A 22,252-nucleotide genomic window follows, 5' to 3' on the forward strand; every position below is an offset into this window, starting at 1 on the left:
TGAGATGAATTAATGAATGAAGGTGCAAAAGTGGCTATGAAATGAAGTGATATTAGAGAATAACTTTCTCCTATACCTCCCCATACCTGCCTAAGAAGGACCTTATTAGCAAACACCTGGCTTTTTTGCCAAAAGGAGTATGCCAGACAAAGGCAACAATGATTTAGAATATAAAACCATTTGTAAAATGGACACAGAAGCAGTGGAAGGATAAAATCAGCTTAAGTAAGATAGTTTGCGGTCTCTTCAGTGGAGACACTCCTCTGTCTGAAAGTTTACTGATATCTGATCGAGAGAAGCTTAGAGTAGCTTGTGTGGTATGATCAAGGAAGGGGCTTGGGACAAAGGTAGTCAACTTTTCTTTTCTACTTACTTCACACAGGCTTCATTTGACCAGTACTTCTAGCAAAAAAAAAACAAAAAACGAAAGATGCAATTTATGTCTAGGGATTACTTACAGTGCTTTAACCGGGTGACTTTGAATGCTTGGCTACATAAGATTAGGAAGATAAATACTAGTAGACTTCCATTTGTAGCTTCTCCTTAGGATAAGGGAATTCTTAAGCAGAAAGAAATCTTCAAGATAATAAAGATAGTCTGAGATGAGCATAGTCTATAATCTTTCTGAAAGGAAAAAAATTAACTTGGATAAAAATTAAGAGATAAAATGAAAAGGCAAAAAAAACAAACCCCTGGTAGAATTTTGCCACTAATTAACTCCAGGACCTCAGGCAAGGTTCTTAATCTATTATCTCCCATTCCCACATAGTTACACCCTGAGTAACAATAGACAGTCATTTATTAGGCCCCTAATATATGCCAGGCACGGGGCTAAGACCTTACAAATACAAAGATACAAAGAAAGGCGAATGACAATCTCTGTTCTCTAGCTCACAGTCTAATGGGGGAAACAAAAACAAACAAGTATACACAAGCTATATACAGGATAAATCGGAAATAATTAACAGAAAGAAGACAATAAAATTAGGAGAGATTGGGAAAGGCTTCATGTAGAAGGTAGGATTTTAGCTGGGACAATAGGCCATTGTGTATACTCATTTACTGGTGATAATGAAGAATTTCCTATAAACACCCAAATATCACGTAGGATAATAAGAAAGTTTGGAAACATTTAAGCATAGTGGAAGAAGCAGTGAACTTGGAGTGAGAAAATGGATTCACGGGAAAACAATATACACTGTTTATTGTTGTTTGGTCATTTCAGTTGTGTCTGACTCTTCATGACCCCATTTGACGTTTTCTTGGCAAGGATACTGAAGTGGTTTGCCATTTTTTTCTCCAGCTCACTTTTACAGATGAGTAACTTGGGCAAACATAGTTAAGTGATTTGCGGAGGGTCACACAACTAGTAAGTGTCTGAAGCCAGATTTGAACTCAAGAAAATGAGTCTTCCTGACTCTAGGCTATATCCACTGTGCCACCCAGATGCTCAGTATACACTATACAACAATGTAAATGGGAAGAATAAAAATAAACCTGAATTCTATGTAATTAATCACTTACATTGATCCCAGAGAAGATCTGAGAAAAACATCTTCCCTTACTTCAGTATAGATGTAGGGGACTATGGATGTGCAATATTGCATATACTGTCAAACTAGTCAATATTTTGTTTGGTTTTACTGAACCGCTTATTTTTTTTCCTCTTTAAAAGTCTTTGCTGCAAAAGATGACACACTGGGAAAGGAAAGGATATGTTTATAAATAAGTGATGTAAAAACAAAAGGCATCATTAAAAATAAAAAGGCTTAAAAGATGTAGCTAAAGGCCTTAGTTGACTAGCTTTACAATCTTGTAAAGTTTCTTCCTCAAACTAACCTCAGTTTCATCATCTCCAAAATAAGGATGATAATTCCTGTCCTCATTGAGTTGCACAGTGGGTCAAATGAGATTTTGGAGGCTACTGCACTTTGTAACTTAAAGTGTCACGTAAGAAAATATTATAAACCTGCTTCTAATCTCATCTATTTAAATAAATTACTGATGCCAAAAAATGACATGAACAGAGAAAGGAATATAATAGTTTCATACTGAAGTTTAATAAGTGTAAATTAATTTCTATAACGAGATCAAAAGTGCCTAAAAAGGACCTTATCAGCAAACACCTGGCTTTTTTGCCAAAAAGAAGTATGCCAAAGATAATGATTTAGAATATAAAACCATTTGTAAAACCTTATAGAGATAGAGAAGCAGTGGAGGGATAAAATCAGCTTAAAGAAAGCTTAGTAAGATGCTCAAGAAAGCAAGATCTTCTTGTGGGCATTTATAGATGAAACTAGAAGGACAGCAGATAAAAGCCAGAGAAGATCTATGGGGCAGAGCCAAGATGGCAGGGCAAATGTGTGGACTTGCTTGAGCTCTCCCAAATTCCTCTCCAAACAACATTAAAATCATGCCTCAAAATGAATTCTGAAGCAGCAGAACCAACAAAAGGACAGAGTGAAACAATTTTCCAGCCCAAGACAACTTAGAAGGAGGACAGGAAGGATCTGTCTCACTGGGGTGAGAGTGCAGAGCAATCCAGCACAGGTGGCACCGAAGCAATCCAGCAGCAGGCCTTGGGGGTAACTAAGTTGACAGCAGCAGCTTCCAGAGTTCTCAGCCCACAGACAGTAAGGGGGTCTGACCACTGGCCCAGAGATTACAGGTAGCTGGCACTGGGTGCATGACTCTCCTGCATTGTCCATATGTGGATCCAGGTTGCAATCCCACGTGAGAAGAAGCATTAGCAAGAATAGGGACCCTGGTCACAGTTCCAGGGTGAAAAAGAGTGCTTGTGGCCATTCACAGACCAGTGCATAGGCCAGGAGAGCAGTGACCACACCTCTCCTTAGATCATACCACCTGGGAAGAACTGAAAACTTAACAGACCCCCCAGAACTAGCTCTGAAAACAGCAGCACAAAAAATCTGAAGCTTGGGACTGTGCCTCTTCCATCCCAGGAGCAGAGCCCAACTTTAACGAAGTTAAAAGTCAAAATAAGCTGCAAAAATGAGCAAACAAAAAAAGAACCTGACCATAGAAAGTTACTATGGTGAAAGGGAAGATCAAAACACAAACTCAAAAGAAGACAACAATGTCAAAATAGCTACGTGCAAAACCTCAAAGAAAAATGTGAATTGGTCTCAGCCCCCCCCCCAAAAGAATTCCTGGAAGAGCTCAAAAGGGATTTTAAAAATCAAATAAGTGAGATAGAGGAAAAATTGGGAAAATAAATGGGAATGATGCTAGGAAATAAAAAGAGTCAATGTCTTGGTAGAGGAGGCACACACACACACAAAAATACTGAAGAAAATAACACCTTAAAATACAAAATAGGCCAAATGTGAAAGAGACAGAAAAGTCCACAGAAGAATAGAACTCCTTAAAAAGCAGAATTGACAAATAGAAAAAGAGTACAAAAATTCAGTGGAGAGAAGAATTCATTAAAAAGCAAAATTGGCCAAATGTGCGAAGAGGTACAAAAATTCACTGAAGAAAAAAACTCCTTAAAAATAGAATTGAGGACTGGGAGGCAGCAGCTAGATAGAGGACTGGCAGTGGATAGAGGACTGGCCCTGGGGTCACGAGGACCTGAGTTCAAATCTGGCCTCAGATATTTGATACTCACTAGCTGTATGACCCTGAGCAAGTCACTTAAGCTCCATAGCCTCAACAACAACAAAAGTAGAATTGGCCAAATGGAAAAGGAGGTACAAAAGCTCACTGAAGAAAATAATTCTTTAAAAAATAGAATTGGGCAAGTGGAAGCTAATGACCCCATGAAACATCAAGAAACAAACAAAATCAAAAGAATGAAAAAATAAAAGAAAATATGAAATATCTCATTGGAAAAACAACTGACCTGAGAAATAGATCAAGGAGAAGCAATTTAAGAATTATTGGACTATGAAAGCCATGATCAGAAAAAGAGCCTGGACATCATCTTTCAAGAAATTATGGAGAAAAACTGCCCTGATGTCCTAGAACCAGATGATAAAAAAAGAAATTGAAAGAATCTGCTGATCATCTCTTCAAAGAGATCCCAAAATAAAATCTCCCAGGAATATTATAGCCAAATTCCAGAACTCCTGGGCCAAGGGAAAAAATACTGCAAGTAGTCAGAAGGAAACAATTAAAATATCATACAGTTATGGTCAGGATAATACAAGATTTGCAGCTTCTACATTAAAGGGTCAGAAGAGCTTAGAATATGATATTCCAAAGGGCAAAGGAAGTAGGATTACAACAAAGAAGGTATAATACTTCAGGGGGAAAATGTATATTTAATGAAATAGAGGATGTTCAAGCATTCCTGATGAAAAGACCAGAGCTGAATAGAAAATTTGGCTTTCAAATACAAGACTCAAGAGCAGCATAAAAAGATAAATAGGAAAGAGAAATCATAAAGGATTCAATAAGGTCAAGCTGATTATATTCCTATATGGGAAGGTGATATTGTAACTCCCAAGAACTTTATCATTATTAGGCAGTTAGAAAGTATACACAGACAGAGGACATGGGTATGAGTTGACTATGATGGGATGATATCCAAAAAATCAAAATCAAGGGTCAGAAAGAGGTATGCACTAGGAGAAGGGGAAAGGGAGAGGTAAAATGAGATAAATTATCTCACATAAAAGAGGCATGAAAAAGCTTTTATGATGGAGAGGAAAATGGGGGCATGGGAGTGGTGGATAATGCTTGAGCATTACTCTCATCAGAATTAGCTCAAAGAGGGAATAATATACACACTTAGTTGAATATAGAAATCTGTCTTACCCAATGGGGAAGCAGGAGAGGAAGGGGATAAAATACTCTTCTGGAGAGCAATTGGGAATTACGTCCAAAGGGCTATAAAAATGTTAATGTGCCTTGATGCAGCAATTCCACTACTAGGTCTATATCCCAAAGAGATTTAAAAAAAGAAAGGAAGGAAAAAAGAAAAGGACCTATATTCAAAAATATTTATAGCATCTCTTTTTGTGGTGGCAAAGAAGTGGAAATTTAGGGAATACCCATCAATTGAGGAATGGCTAAGCAGGTTGTGGTAGATAATTGTGCTGGAATACTATTGTACCATAAGAAATGACAAGCAGAGTGGTTTCAGAAAAGCCTGGAAAGACTTACATAAACTGATGCAAAGTGAAGTGATAAGAGGAGTGGGGGTGGGGCTGATAGAAGGAAGGGTAAGTTGGAGGCAGTGGTCAGAAGCAAAATGCTTTTGAGGAAAGAAAGGATGAAAGGAGAGACAGAAGGATAAATGGGAAGAAGGCAGGATACAGGGAAATACACAGTAATCATAACTGTGCATGTGAATGGGTTGAACTCGCCCATAAAATGGAAGCAGGTCACAGAGTAGATTATGTGATATAGATATAAAGAGAGATACAATAAACAAATTAGTAGAGCATGGGATAATTTGCTTATCATATCTATGGATAAGAAAAGAGTTTATGACCAAGCAAGAGATAAAGAACATTATAGTATATAAAATGGACACTTTTGATTACATATAAAAGGTTTTGCATATATAATGCAACCAAGATTAGAAAGAAAGCAGAAAACTGGAGGGAGGAGGGATCCACAGTAAATTTCTCTGATAAAGGCCTCGTTTTTCAAATATATAGAGAACTGAGTCAAATTTATAGGAATATGAGTTATTCCCCAAGTGATAAATGGTCAAAGGATATAAACAGATAGTTTCCAAAGAAATCAAAGCTATAGCCATATGAAAAAATGCTCTAGATCACCATTGATTAGAAAAATGCAAATTAAAACAACTCTGAGGTATCATCTCACATGTATCAGATTGGCTAATGTGACAGAAAAAGAAATTGACAAATGTTAGAGGGGATGTGGGAAAATTGGGACACTAATGCACTGTTGGTGAAGTTGTAAACTGATCCAACTATTCTGAAGAGCAATTTGGAACTACATCCAAAGGGCTGTAAAACTGTAACTATATTTTGATCCAGCAATACCACTGCTAGGTGTATATCCCAACGAGATTCTTTAAAAAAAAAAAAAAGGAAAAGGACTTATATGTACAAAAATTATTTATAGCAGCTCTTTTTGTGGTGGCAAAGAACTGGAAATTGAGGGGATGCTCATCAAGTGGGTAATGGCTGAACAAGTTGTGGTAGGTAATTGTGATGGAATACTATTGTGCTATAAGAAATGATGAGCAGGATGCTTTCAGAAAGACCTAGAAAGACTTACATTAACCAATACATAGTGAAGTGAGCAAAACCAGGAGAACAGTGTACACACTAACAGTAATTATTGTACAATGATCAACTGTGAATGACTCTATACAATGATCTAAGATAAGTCCAAAGGATTTATGATGAAAAATGCTGTCCACCTCCAGAGAAAGATCTGATGAACTCTGAATGCAGATCAAAGTGTACTTTATTTTTACTTTGTTTTTCTTAGGTTTTTTTTTTTGCTCTGTGTTTTCTTTCACAACACGACTATACATGTATAACCTATATATTAAAGTGCTTGCCTTCTCAATGAGAGGGGTGAAGAGGGAGGGAAAGAATTTGAAAATCAAAATTTTTAAAAACAAATATAAAAATTTTTTTCATGGAATTTGAAAATTAAATTCTTTTTAAAATAAACTGGAAAGCTCTTTAAAAAGAAATCTATAAACATTTTTTAGAAAAACTCTTTTTACCATCAAGAACAGTGGAACCACCACACATAGATTCTAATATCACACTTCTACATATGGTTATAAAGGAGACAGAAATGATGCTGAAGAGAACAAACACAAGTTTTGTTGGAAAACACATCTGAACTAGACCAAAGATAGAGGAAATCTATATAGTAGGAGACACAATTATGAGCTATTGAGGTGTTAGTTCTCAAGATCTATGAAGGTGGAAATATGGATATGGAAAAGATATGGAAAAAAATCTTGGATTACTACCCCAAAAAGATGACCAAGAGAGTAGCAACAATTGCTACCAACTTCCACGTGTACTTTCCCATCTGTATAAGATTTTTATGAGAATAATCCATATTATTACATTGAACGTATCTTTAATGAGGGTAATAGAAGGGAAATGCATGCTTGTTGCAGGTGTTATTCCAAAGTAGATCAGATAGATAGATCAATTGATCAATCAATAAATAGAAAGTTAAGAAAGATAGGATGAAGGATTTATATCTCTACCATTATACAATTGACTGAAAATTTCAGAGAATACAAGCTCCTACTGTGCTTACTGTTTATTAACTATAAAAAAAGTAGTAGAGCAAAATATCACCTTAAGAGCTCTCTTCCAACAAGACCTCTCCCACATATATGTCCTAGTTATATAAGATTCCTTCAAATCTATTATACCTTGAAAAGTGTAGCAGAAGTAATCTTATTTCATGACCCATTGATCATAAATATTATGAGGCATAAAACAGAGATAGATACTTGCCAAAGGTGCTTACTACTATCATAGAAGAGACCCAGTGCAGAGTCCAGGGCTACAAAGGACTCCCTATATATCATAAGGTCCTCTAGAGTCTCCTTTTTGTAGAAGATATGCAGCTGGTTGCATTAAGACTTGGAATTTTGGAGAAGCTCTTGAACAAGATCAAGGTCTTGAGACAACAAGGTGAATTAGAGTACTAGACCTAAAGTCAAGAAGACCTGAGTTCAAATCTAAGCTCAGACACTTACTAGCTGTATGACTCTGGACAAGTCCCTTAACTTCTGTCTGCCTCAGTTTCCTCATCTGTAAAATGGGGATGGGAATAACCCATATCTCCCAGGTTGTTGTGAGGATCAGATGAGATAATATTTGGAAAGCACTTTGCAAACCTATATAAACTGTATAAAATACTGTATATATAACTGTTCAAAATACTAGTTATTATTATAAGTGTGATGGATCTCCCTTTGGGAAGTTGCAAAATTATTTTTATAACTCTAAACTTTTTAATAAGACTAAGACCCATCTTCTTAAAATAATATCTACCAACAGTGTACTGTGCATCATGGAAGAATGTAGTATCTGAAGGACTGAAAATGAGTATCACCCCAAGGATAGTGGAGAGGCCCAGGGTGGGCATGAGCAGGTTGCAACCCATTACAAAGAATTATGAAGAATCAAAAATGTCATCAGAGACATTTATGAGTGAAAAAGCAGATAGGCTGGTTATGGGGTAAGAGCAAAAAATAATATATAGACAGCCAATTGGATTCCCTTTATATCCTTGTGATGTCATGTGAAAACAAGGAAAGCCCCTACATTGACTTAACCTTCTGGGGTAAATTTATGAGAGGGTATGGACAAGAATCACACAGGATCAGCAGGCATGAATGTATTGTGAACTGAATCGTTGGAGAGAATATCTACATTGATGAAATCACAGATCTGTTTGAGCAATTATTGATACCATGTTTATAGTCTGGCTCCCAGTGGAGTTGGTTATTTGAGGGTATCATGCTAAGCAGCACTCTAATGGAGGCAGGTGTAAACAGTAAACTTCCAAAATATAAATGGAATCTTTTGTCCCTGAGGTGTGCTTTACAAAGCTCATTTTCATTTTAATTTTTCAGTTTAGAGTTGATGAAAAAAGTTCTCTTCTGCAGGGTATTGTATTGCCCTGTGACACTGCACCATGTTAACTTGTTTGAAGAAAGCCTAGTCTGGTGCTTAGAAAAGACAGCCTTCCTAGTTTTAGATATGTGTGTGTTTTGGTTCCAAGGTAATTTTCAAGGTAAATTCTTTGTTCTATGACCTTTTGTTCCCCAACTTAGTCTCTCTCACACAGTGAAATTTCTCCCTGAGTAAGAATCATTGATAAGCAAGTACCATTAATGTTTAGGCATTAGTCAGGACCTTCTAAATTATACTTTGCCACCTTATCTAACTTGTTCTCCCAGAAATCCTGTTGAAAAGTCAGTGGTAAAAGAGACTGAGACTAAAAGGACACTCTTCTTTTCCTCTAAGGATTTCTCTCCTGGAGTCTCTTTCTTTGGTTTCTGAGTTATCATGGATGTTGAACCCCTCATTGAACTTCCTCTGAGACTTTGTGCTATGCCGCAAGTGTGGAGCTCTCTTTGAGAGGGACAAAGGGGTCTCTAGGAACTCTTCTGTGATTCTAAAATGGACCTTTCTAGGATCTTGCTAAAAACAGTATCATTAGTAGCAAAATGTTGGAACCCCAGTCACTTCCCTAGGATCCTTGGCATTTTACAGAATTCTAGAAGAGAAGGAAGATGAGGATCTGACAGAGATGGCAAGTACAAACAACCTGTTCTGAATTTCCTGTGAGAAACATGCGTCTGCAAAATTGCAAGTTCCTGGTTTTGAGTAGAAAAGAAAAAAATCCGATGGGAAATGGTAGGTGAAAAAAAAAATCTCATCTTCATTTCACCTACCCACCTACTTGGAATTCAACCATATTGAAAAACAAATCAATAGCTTTGGGCAAACCTCCTGACCTAAGCAAGGAACAAAACATCTTAACCGATGAGTTATATGAACTGCAGTTAATGTTTGTAGAACTCATGGGTAAGCTGCAAACAGAGCCTCTTTAAAAACAATATAGTAATGAATGCAATGCTCATCTTAACTTTATTCTTAGAGATTAGAAAAACACTTTTAGAACTCTTTAAAATGAATCCTCAATGGTGTGACTTGACATTTGTGGAAATTGGTAGAAATTTGGTTTGTACTCATAAAAAAAACCAAAGGCATTTTTGGAAGAGAAGCTATCTTGCCTCAGCCTCACATCTTTGTTTTTTTCTGTGTGTGTATCTCAGCTTCCTTGCAGAAAAATTCGTTTAATAATTACCCCTAACGACCTCTGTACCTTTTTCCTCTACTCCTAAGCAAAAGACATGGGTGTTCCCAAGTGAGTGATTTTTTAAAGAAGGAAAAGCTCATCTCCTAGATCTGTAAGGTCAAAGAGAGAAGGAAGGTAAGTGCATGATGGAATCACTCAGTCAAAAGTGTCAGGAGGGGGTTTCTTTTGGGAAATGGGGAATTTGTCTTTTAACTGTAATTCACTATTGAATTAACTTTGAGTTGGTCTCCCTTAACCATTCTTTTATTCTATGATGTATCAGTGTTCAGTGAGTGTTTTCTGAGAACTGACTAGGTGCAAAATAAAAGGCACAGATGACATGGCTGTTGAGATTTCTGCCAGGCACTATATATAGATATAGTATTTATTTTTTCACTTAGAAAAAACAAAATTTGAAAGTGTTGTCAAAAGCTTTCTCAGTAAATCCGCACTAAAAAGTAGCGTGCTTTGCCATAGGGATGTGTAAGATACAATAAAGTTGTGAGTCCCCCAAAATGAAGCAAATTTGAGCTGATTTTATAACATCTTGACATGCAAGAAGGTCTAGCTTGACATACATAAATGATGAGTTTCTAAATATTTATGCAACTGATGATTTTAAATTGTGCAAAGATCAGAACTGTGTCATTTTACAGGTTAAATTTCGCTACTAGAACTAACAGGATTACTTGTCAATGACAGAAACCTGTTCTTCCCTAAGACATGTAAATCCTTTAATTTTGGAGTTAATTAGGATAATTAAACTTGCTACAGATTAATTGTAGCTTAATTATCAAAAATGTTAGCAGAATTGCTGATTTTCCATTGCATAGTGAAAAACTGAGGAAAATCTTGATGCTGTACATGTTTGTCTATTAATCCTGCAGTAGTCAGTAGGGAATGAATCTGCTTGATAAATATTCTGTTTTTGTTCTCTTTATATCTTCCTAAGACCTATTGAGAGGTTAAAATGGAGGAAAAGAGTGTAAGAAAAAGAAGAGAAGATGACCAATCGATCCAGAGTAAAGAAGCTAAAACTACAAACCTACAAAAAGAGGTGAGTGTCATTCTTCCTTCTAAAAAATTGGTACCCTCCTCTTTGTGACAGACAGGAACTGGTATATAAAGAATTGCAGGCAAAATCACATCAATGTATATTTAATTAATTTTTCATGTTTAATTAAAAAGTGCCATAAGTGTTTTGGTCCTCTCCTCTTCTTATGACTAGTGCACATTATTTTCCTCTCAATATTGGAAACCTGTTATTATAATAATGATTCCTTCTATCCTACAAAGGGCTTTACACTTTATAAAGCACTTTCACATGTATCATTTACTGTGATACTCACAATTACTCTATAAGGTAAGCAGTGCTTACCTATCCCTATTTACAGATTAGGAAACTGTGGCTGCAGTAGATCACAGGTCCTACCCAAGGTCATGTGGAGAGGAAGTGGCAGAGGTGTGGCTTGAACCCACATCTTCTGAATCCTGGTCTGGTGTTCTTTCCTTTACCCTTTACCCCATAATGTTTCCATGCTTCTTAGAAAATATGTCCTTGATTGGCATGAGGTAAAGGGGTCCTTGTTCAGGGAAAATCCCACAATAAACATCATGGTACATCCAAATCGTTTTACTGTAGTGAGATTTTCAAATAATGAGTACTTTGACATAATAGCAAGGCATCTTGTGACCACACCTACTAGGCAGTTGGAAATACAGGTGAGGGGAAAGCATTGGAGACAAATTTGAGAGTTGGCCGCATTGATTGGAAAGTGTGAGAGTTAAAGTCTGCACATGAATTATGCAAAGGAAAAAGTATAAATATTGCAAGAAGAAAGGGAAATTAACAAAAGCAATTAACAACAACTGGGAAAGAGTGGTTCAAGAGCTAGGAGGAGCCGAGTGATTGTGTGGTCACACAAATCAAGGGAGGGACTTTTAAGGAGGAAATTTAAGGATTTCAAATACAGTAGAATAACCAAAGAAAAAGGAGGTAGAGTAAATGACCATGAGATTTGACCATGGAATTAATAGAGAACATTTTCAGCTGAGTGAAAAGGATAGAAGCCAGATTTCAATGTCAAAGGTGAAATGGATGGACAGGAAATGGAGGAAGAGGATAGAGAACACTGATTTAAGTTTGATCATGAATGGAAGCAGAGAGAAAGGATGGTTGTTAGAGGGAAAACAGTACCAAGAAAAGATTTTTTCAAAATAAAAGAGATGTGTACATGTGGTGGGATTCCCTAAATTTCCATTCAATTCCTGTTCCCTGAGTAAAGCCATACAATTAGCTTTTATCCTTTCCTGTAGGTCACCTGATCCTGCCAAACTAAACTGGCTCATTACCCTGATTATTAGCCACTCTAGAAAAGAAACAAAAATAGGAAAGATTGTTTGGGGAATTCTAGCATGAGCCCCATTTTTCTAAACTTGTTGCCTATAGAATTGGATTTAGAAAACTGTATTGTAATGTTAAGAGTACTGAAATTGACTTCAGTGGTCTAGAAATAGAACAGAAAATAGAACTTTAATAGAGACAGATCCCTGCAGTTTTTACTTAGAAAAGCACAAATTAACATTATCTATGTGGTATTGTATTTTTATTTATTTTGTTAAACATTTCCAATTACATTTTAATCTGGTTCCTTTGGAGTTTTGCTGGCTTCTTGTGGCCCATGGTTTGATCCCTCTGAATTCTAGAAGACCTGACTAAAATCCTGCCTCTGCCACCTACTAGCTTGTGTGACCTTGGGCAAATCACTTTTCCTCTTTGGACACTTAGTTTACTCCTTGGTAAAATTATAGGATTGAATACAATCACTAAGGTCCCTTAAATCTCAGTAAAGCCATGATCTAATACTCTAGATTTTTAAAACCTAACTTCCATTTTTGAGAAACATTATCGAATCCCACAGTTTGATGGCAATTGGAGGACAAAAGTCCAACTATTTGGAGTTCAGTGGGGCTTATGAAATCTCCCTAATGAAATAACTAGCTTGACAGTAAACAATCAGTTTGACTAATACTCTCCCTTCTGGCGCCTCTCCCATGTCAGAGATTACAGCAAATGTGATATGGCCTTCTGGTCAGTCTGGAAATTTGAGAGAGAACAAAAGAAAGCCTAGTATCAGGGCTCAGGAGCTAAGACAGGGAAATCCCCAGTCAAAATAATGACAGTAAATACAAAAACTGAAGATTCCTCCTCCAAAGAAAATGTAACAGCCAGTTTTTAGCCCCTAGAAACTTTAATATTTCTGCATGTGTAGTGGACATCTGGGAATGACCCATAATAGATATGGAGAGAAAAGCAACCGAGACATATAATAAAACAGCCTTTGGCTCAGAGCCAGAAACAACTGGATTAGTACCTCACTCTCCTGAGCTCAGCCATTTTTACATTCTGCCATACTACTTCTCAGAGTTATTATTTCCAGAATCAAATAGGAGAACATAAGTAAAACAATTTGTAAGGCATACAGCAACATATGAGTAAGAAGATTTGTTTTTATAATTAGTCTCCAAGCATTTCATTCTCACTGTTCTTGTCCATAAACAATGCCTGCAGAGCATTGGCTTGAAGGACCGAAGAGAAATCAGAGAAGGCTCTCATAATTAAGTGCTATTAGGCTACCCTGAGACTCAAGGGCAATCTGAGCTGTTTACCACAATGGGAGGCTGGAACCATCAGCCTTAGGTCCCTTGGAACGGCTGGCTCGGTTCCCAGATTGAGTTCCTATTAGCCCTCCTTAGCATAGGTTAATAACTTTCAAAACTGTCCCATGTTTTTCAAAGTTAACTTGAAATCTTTCTAGCTGAGATCAGGTGAGGCTGGCAGAGAGGAGTCAACCTTGAGAAGAATTCCCTGGGGCAGAAGAAGTCCCACCACTTTGGCCATTCAGCCCTGAGGCCCCTGAGAGAGGTTGTTCTGGTGCAACCCTGGGGCTGAGGTTCAGGACTGCTGTGACATCTCCAATTGAGCAGATGGCAGGATGACTTAGGAGTACTCTGATGTGAAAGACAGACTCAGAGAAGAACTAGGGTTACTTTAGGACACTTGTGGCCACCATAACATGTGGACCCAAATACTTTCAGTCTCATCCATAGACTTCAGGACATTTCCCAGATGGAAATTACCTACAAGGCTCCTGGTTTTCTGGGCTGCTCTTTTCTAATGGTCTCATCTCCCCTCCTTGACTTCCCGAGTTCAGTATATGAATTTGGCAGCTACTTCTGGTCAGGATTAGACATTGGAAAGGGAGTGCCAGTCACTCCCTTCTCCAAAGAATCCTGCCTCAGGATTTTCTGGAATAAATTTCTAGAATGCAGATTCAGCAGTCAGGAGGTTATATGACCCAAATTAAGTGTGTAATAGCAACCTGAATTCTTCTAAGAACTAAAGAATTGCCCAGCTAAAAATAAGTTCATCACTAATTTATCTTTGTGGCTTGGAGTTCCATAGTGTCAAGGAAACAGGATTTAAGTGACTCACTTTTATATCAGTTTGAGATTGTAATGATGTCCTTTTGGAACCATAAGGATGGCCCTGCACTTTTCAGAAGTTAGAGCTGAGGGATCATGCATGAAATGTATACATACTCAATTCTGCAGCTATTCAGGGCATTTAAGGCTTTTTTTTTTTTTAATGCCTGCTTCTAGCGATATCAGCTTTTATGCAAATCAAGGTCCTTGAAAGATTAGGCTGGAGAATCTGATAGCATCAACTAGAGAAACAAGACTGAGCTTGGGCTAAACTAAGTGCTTCAGGAAGGTCTCCTTCCCTCCTTCAATTGTCAGATAGAGCTAGTTGCTTGTAACCTGGACTGCCAGAGGAGAGCTGGATCCTGGAGCGGTGCTGATTCGAAATCTTTTCCACTCTCTTTTGTAAAATGTGTCTGGTTTTTTCAACCGATTCTCATATGACATAGTCTCAAAGCCCCTCTTGATAACCCTCCTCTGAGTGCTCTCCAGTTTATCATGTCGTCCTTAAACTGTGGTGTGCAAAACCGAACACAATACTCCACATGTGTCCCTACCATAACAGAGGAAGCAGGATTGTGCCTTTCTGGGAGCTATACCTCTCTTAATGTAACACCATATCATATTAGCTTTTCTTGGCTGGTAAATCACACTACTGACTCTTAATTAGTTTGCAGTCCACCAAAATTTCCAAATACTTTCCAAACAAACTTCTGTCCAGTTCTATCTAAAATGTCCCCCGCCCTGTCCTGTACCTATAAAGTTGATTTTTTTTTTTAAAACCCAAGTTCAAGGTACTATATTTCTCCTTATTAAATTTAATTTATTAGTTTCAGCCAAATGTTAGTCCAGCCTGTCAAGTGACTTTGGGAAAATAACTTCTCAGGACCTCAGTTTCCTTATCTGTAAAATGAAGGGGGTTGGGCTAAATGACTACCAAGGTCCTTTCCAGCTCTAAATCTCTGATCCAGTGGTCCTAAGATAGTTTTTGATCCTGACTCTGACAACCAGGGTGTTATTTATCCTTCCCAGCCTTGTGTCATCTGCAAGTATGTTGAACGTGCTATTAATGCCTTTGTCCAAGCCATTGTTAAAAGTGTCAAATAGCTCGTTTCCTACCTTCTCCCTGTTGACATTCATAACTCAATCAGCACAACTACAGGGAACACATGTAGATCTCCTTTGTGCCTACCCTTCAAATTTCAGCCGCTGTCAGTCTAAGGAAGAGTGTCATTTGTTGGTTTTGGTCATGGGAAATATTCTTGGGTCAGTATCACCAGTGTTTGCATGACCTAAATTGTATTCTAGGCACCTTATTTCTTGTAAAGTCCCTAAAGCAGGAATTCTTAACCTTTGTTGTGCCCCAGATCCATTTGACTGTCTAACGAAGCCTAAAGACCCTTTCTCAGATAAATACACAAAATAAAATTAGAAAGGAAGTCAGTTATATTGAAAAAGTTACCAAAATATGTATTAAAAATGTCACCAACAACAAGTTCATCAACCCCAGGTTAAGTCTTCAGTTAACTCTTTGTCCTCCCCAAATGTGTCATCAACAACCCAAGTTCACGTCCCTCTGATGTAAACACAAACACAGTTCTCAGTATTATCCTTTTCTTCTCTTTTTGTCTTTGTCTAATGAAGTAATACGATGCCGCTCTATCCTGTGGCAAAGAGGTAGATAGGAATAGTTACAGCTATTTCACTCAATTTTATTTCTGTGGCTTAAAAATTAATTCCAGATGATCGGCTCCTTTGAGCATAATCTGGCCCTTAAACAGTACAGCTTGGTAGCATCTAATCTGCTGCTGGCACAGCCTTTGAAAACCCCAGGTCATTCCATGCCATGATGAAGCATCAGAGAAGGATGTTAGTGGAGGCCACAGGAACTCCTGAAGACTAGCTACTAAGTAATAGAGGAGTTGCAGTCTGCATTAGTGGGGACACTACTACTACCAAAGAAATGACCAATCCTTGAAGTGTTAAAGGATCTTTTTATAAACCATCATTTATAAGCCAGGCAGTGCAAATAAGAAAGAGTATAATACATAGAGTCAGGAAATGTGGGTTCAGATCTTTGCTTGGAAATTTACTAACTCTATGTGAAAGTCTCTTCCTTCCTCTAAAACTCAAATTTCTTTTTTGGAGAATCATGATAATCATATTTTTTCTGTCTACTTTACAGGATTGTGTTTTGTTTTTGTTTTTTTGGCTAGGCAATGGGGTTAAGTGATTTGCCCAGGGTCACACAGCTAGTAAGTGTTATGTGTCTGAGACTGGATTTGAACTCAAGTCCTCCTGAATCCAGGGCTGGTGCTCTATCCACTATGCCACCTAGCTGCCCCCTGCAGGATTGTTTTTAGGAAAGCATTTTGTCAGTTTAAAAGTGCTGTAGAAATGGAAGCTATTATTATTAGTATAATTAATCTTATTTTGTTAAGTATCTGCCATGAAGTATGAAATACAAAAACATTCCAGGCACAGACTAAATTGGCCCTCTTTTGTCCTTTTATGGACTTGAAAAGAAGTTTTTGATTTGATATGTGAAGGCTGTATTTGAGAGAAGAAGAATGGGTGAGAGAAAAAGTTAATAGTAATTCAAGTTGTCCAAAAGTAGAATAAGTTTCCCCAGTAGTGCGTTCCTCCTTATTACAAGTCAATTGCGAAGCTGGATGACCAAGTATGAAGGATGCTATAGAAGTGATTCCTGCAAGTGGAGGGATGTCTAGCAATTGGGGAATGGCTGAACAAGTGGCATATGATTGTAATGGAATATTATTGTGCCATGAGAAATGATGATCAGGAGGGTTTAGAAAAACCTGGAAAGACTTACAGGAACTGATGCAAAGTGAAGTGAGTGGAACCAGGAGAACAGGACAACAGTAAGAGCAAAATCATAAAATGATCAATTGTGAATGACTTAGCTATTCTCAGCAATACAGTGATCCAAAACAATGCCAAAAGACTCATGATAAAAAATGCTGTCTACTTCAGAGAAAGAATCAGTGGAATCTGAATGCATATCAAAGCATACTGTTTTTTACTTTATGGGTTTGTTTTTTGTTCTATGTTTTCTTTCACAATATGACTAACATGGAAATATGTTTTGCATGATTACACATGTATAACCTATGTCAAATTGCTTGCCTTCTCAATGAGGGGGATTGGGAGGAAGGGAGAGAATTTGGAACTCAAAATTTTTAAAAATGAAAGTTAAAAGTTGTTTTTACATGTATTTCGGAAAAAAATAAAATATTATTTAAAAAAAGAAGTGATTACTGCTTGGGCATTAGCTGGACTATCAATCAACTTTTATTAAGTACCTACTTTGTACCAAACACTGGGCTAGGTGCTGGTACAAATGAGACCACCCCTTCCCTTAAGGAGCTTCTATTTTTATAGGAATACAAGATGTCTTTAGAGAGTAGTGACCATGGAAGGGCACTTCAATCAAGGCAGTCACAGGGATTGAGTAGAGCTATATCATAGTGGATTTTCACACATCTTCTAGTCACAATGGTTAGATGGATTTTATTATTGTTTTCTGAGTAAGAGAGGTAAAGAGGATGAGTCAGGGTAGAACAGGAGGGGCTGCCATCAGAGGACGGGATAAATAAGAAGATGTCTGTGCTGGCTAGGTCCTGGTCCAGCACTTAGCATGGTCCCTGGCACGAAGTAGGTGGTTAATAAATTCTTCTTGACCAACTGGTACTCTGGTAGATGGCTACATGGTTTGGAACTGGTTAGACCTAGAGAGTTGAGGTAAAGATTGATTTACTCCCCCTCTAATATAGAGTAGCAATGCGTTAGTGGAGTTCTAAAGCTGAGTGAACGAGCTCCCTTCAGGTTCAGGGCCAGGGTCTCTGGAGGTCTGGTCTAAGAGACTGCTGTTTCTGGTGGGGAGAAGCTGGCAGGGTAGATACCAGGATGAGTGGGCAACCTCTATGGTCTCATCCAGCTCTGGGATTCTGCCTGGGTTCACGATCCTGGTTTCTCTTTTGTTGTCTTTCTAGGCAGCTTTTCCTACCAAAATCACTTCAGCGTACCTAACGGTTATTTTTCTCCTTCTCAATTCAAGGTGGGCCTAATTAGTGGAATTTGTATCATTATTGGCACCATAATTGGCTCAGGAATCTTCATTTCACCCAAATCTGTACTTAGCAACGTCAATGCTGTGGGACCTTGTTTGATCATATGGTCGACCTGTGGGATTATTGCTACATTAGGTAAAAAAACAAACGAACAAAACATCCAAATCGGTACCTGTGTGGTACTTAAGACACTTTAAATTTAAGTACACGAAGTTACATTGTGTTAACCTCGTTCTGTATTGTCTCTCTTGCTGCTGACAACCTTCCTTTGAGGACTCTCCAAGTTAGCTAAATCGGTGATGGGGACTTTTGTAAATCGATAGGTGAAGCAATAATGTAAAATATGTGAACTGTCAAACAGGAAAGACCTAAGAATGGGTATGTTGTCGGAAGAGAATGGGTATTTGTGATGTACTGGTAGCTTTCAGCTCATAAATGAATACACAGTCACAGGAGGAGAAAGCCACCATAATAACCATCAATACTGCATTAGGAAATAGACTTTTTTTTTTTTTTAGGCAATTGGGGTTAAGTGACTTGCCCAGGGTCACACAGTTAGTAAGTGTCAAGTGTTTTGTCTGAGGCCAGATTTGAACTCAGGTCCTCCTGACTTCAGGGCCAGTGTTCTATCCACTGTGCCACCTAGATGTCCCAGAAATAGACTTTTTTTTTAGGGAGTGTCATATCTTCCTTTTTTAAATGCTAGTCAGTAGTCTCAGCCATGTCATTAATACCTTTCTTTTAATTCTTGGACACTTAGTTCTATGGACATCTCTTTCTGTTCTAATAATGATTTACTTAGTGCATTAGGGTTACAAAATGCTTTCCTCAATTCAAAAACAACCCTTTGAGGTAGGTATTATATTATTTGCACCATTTTACAAATAGAGAAACTGAGGTTCAGAGAGATCATGGATACTTGTCCATTGTCCCAGAACTAGTGAATGTCAGAGCTTAGATTGCACTCAGGTCTTCAGGTCTTCAGACTTCAAGTCTAGTGATCTTTCCACTGTGCTACATAGTCCTCATTACAGATAAGAGAAAGCAGTTACTAAAAGGAGAAGTTTCCCTGCAGAGGAGGCTGACATGCATGACCTCTGAAAACTTCCTGGAGAGGTTTACCACCATTGGGTTTGCTGGCCCCATTCCAACTCTTTGGACAAAGTTGCCAGAGTATTTGAAACATTTTTCCATAACTTTAACCCTAATCCAGGGGCTATACAGAGCTGGGAGAGCAGAGAGAGACTCATATGATACCCAAGGAGGGAGAAGAGAGCAGTGAGGAAATCCAGGATAGGGAAAGGAGGTTGGTCCCAACTAGCCAGAATTCTCCAGTCAAGAATAGGAAAGAGGAGCCACTGGTACACCAGGGGAATTTGGATTCTACTCAGGGGTAAATCACCAAAGAACTTTGGGTGCTGAAGGATTTAATATTTGTGACTCCATCCAAATGGGAGCTCTGCTGGCCTTGGTCTCATTTCAGACATGTTTACTTCTCTTTGGTCTCTCCGTCTCAAGTCTGTCCCCACTCTAGTCCTACCTACACACTGCTACCACAATAATTTTTCTTAAACATAGATCTGACTGTATGACTCCCCTACTCAATCAACCCCAATATAATAAACTCATCTGTTTGGCTTTTAAAACCTGACCTCAACCTATCTTTTTAGTTTCATTAGCCATTCCTCCTTTTCTATCCTGCCATCTAGCCAAACTGATCTTCTGCTGTTCCTCGCACATGACACGCCATCTACTATCTTGGTTGTGCATTTGAATCGGCTATTCCACATGCCTGGAATGCATTCTTTCCTTACTCCTGCTTCGCAGACAGCATTCCTTCCTTTAAAATGAAGCTTAGGGGCAGCTAGGTGGCTTAGTGGATAGAGCTCCAGCCTTGGAGTCAGGAGGACCTGAGTTCAAATCTGACCTCAGACATTTGACACTTACTAGCTGTGTGACCCTGGGCAAGTCACTTAACCCCATTGACTAGCTTAAAAAAAAAAAAAAGGAAGAAGAAAAAATAAAATGAAGCTTAAGCATCATTTTCTCCATAAAGTCTTTCCTGATCTCCCCAATTATAGTGCCTTCCCTCTCAGACTACCTTGTATTTATCTTCTTTGCATGTATTTGTGCTTTATATTTACGCTATGTATATTTTATGCTATGTATGTTCCATTAAGACATATGCTCCTTGGAAATAGAGGTTGTTTCATTCTCTGTGTTTATTCTTCAGGTGCTCTGTGTTTTGCTGAACTTGGTACAATGATCACCAAATCAGGAGGTGAATATCCTTACCTGATGGAAGCCTTTGGCCCTATACCTGCCTACCTCTTTTCTTGGACCAGTTTGATTGTCATCAAACCCTCTTCATTTGCCATTATTTGTCTCACCTTTGCTGAATACGTGTCTGTCCCCTTCTATGGCAATTGTAAGCCTCCAGAACTCGTTGTCAAGTGTCTTGCAGCAGCAGCCATCTGTAAGTTTCCTCTATTGCTATGCAGATATACCTATCTGAGAACATGAATTATGAACTCTAGATCCTTCTGGCATCTGAGTGTTTCCCAGGATGAAATGGCTATAATACAGCCAATACTGCTTTTCCTGAGGAAACCTAGACTTGGAATCACTGGCCTCTTTGTTACTTCCCCATCATAGCATCTGAGTGGGCCAGGGGCTCTACAGAGACTGGCTATTTTTTTTAAACTCTTTATTTTATTTTTTTTAAGGCAATTGGGGTTAAGTGACTTGCCCAGGGTCACACAGCTAGTAGGTGTCAAGTATTTGGTTTGAGGCCAGATTTGAACTCAGGTCCTCCTGACTTCAGGGCCGGTGCTCTATCCACTGAGCCACCTGGCTGCCCCAAGACTGGCTATTGTACTGGGGAAGAGGCTGAGTGATGTAATAGATGGAGCTTTAGGGAGGTTAGACAAGGGCTCGGTTCTCCCTTTTTACACACTTTAGGCTGAGGGTTTCATTCACATTAGACTGTTGGCTGAGAGCCTTCTCCTCCTGTTTCACTAGACCATGTACCTTGTTATACTTCCACTGGATGGATGTCTAAGCCATACTTGGACTGATTTTTAAAATTACAAATGTTTAAAACAATTACAGATGTTTAAAATGTTCTCTAACCTATCTTTTATATATAAATATACATAATAAAAATATATGTGTATATACATATATATGTATATGTGTATGTATTTTCCTTGAAACCCAATAGGTAATTATGTAGGATATACCTAGGAATGAGCATCACAGTATTCTTCCAGAATCTTCCCAAAGCATTTTCTATGTGTTGGCATTAGATCAAGGATTTTGAAAAATCTAGAATATAAAACTCCTTTCCTATGTCTGACTTTCCTTCCAGTGGTTATCACAACAGTGAATTCCCTGAGTGTGAAGCTGGGCAGTTATGTACAGAACTTTTTCACGGCAGCCAAGTTGGTGATTGTCACCATTATTATTATAAGTGGAATTGTGCTTCTTGCCCAAGGTAAATCTCATTTCTATCTTTCCTATTGCTGAGCTCTCTGTGAACTCTGTGAGGTCAAGGCCTTCTAAAGTTTTGAGGGTTTCAGTGGAAGAAGTGGGAGAGCAGTTAAACTGCTCAGCAATTTATAGTCTTAGAGAATTGCTTAGGGCACTAAAAGGTTGTGATTTGCTCAGTTACCCAGTCAGTATGTGTTAGAGAGAGGACTTGAACTCAGGTCCTCCTGACGCTGACACCAGTTCTTTACCTACTACTAACCTCCTCTCTTAGTATTGCTTTGCATGTGGTAGACACTTAAGTATTTGTTGAATTATAATTATTTCTAAGGAATTGGGACAACTTCCTTTTATGAGCAGGTCCTGATTGTCTTAGTATGGTAAATAACTGT

The 22,252-nt window shown here is 38.2% G+C and overlaps 1 protein-coding gene across 1 annotated transcript in view; it reads left to right on the forward strand.

Moving 5' to 3' along the window:
* The first annotated feature begins 10,768 nt into the window (after positions 1-10,768).
* LOC114047317 (b(0,+)-type amino acid transporter 1) overlaps positions 10,769-22,252 on the forward strand; it is a 42,082-nt gene continuing 30,598 nt past the window's right edge. The window contains exons 1-4 of the mRNA XM_027868090.1: positions 10,769-10,855; positions 18,359-18,506; positions 20,605-20,847; positions 21,742-21,867. Coding sequence (XP_027723891.1) covers positions 10,769-10,855; positions 18,359-18,506; positions 20,605-20,847; positions 21,742-21,867 — 604 coding nt within the window. The remainder of the gene's footprint in view (positions 10,856-18,358; positions 18,507-20,604; positions 20,848-21,741; positions 21,868-22,252) is intronic.

The sequence above is a fragment of the Vombatus ursinus genome, unplaced genomic scaffold, assembly GCF_900497805.2.
Source record: "Vombatus ursinus unplaced genomic scaffold, bare-nosed wombat genome assembly UNPS02014786.1, whole genome shotgun sequence".
Taxonomy (NCBI): domain Eukaryota; kingdom Metazoa; phylum Chordata; class Mammalia; order Diprotodontia; family Vombatidae; genus Vombatus; species Vombatus ursinus.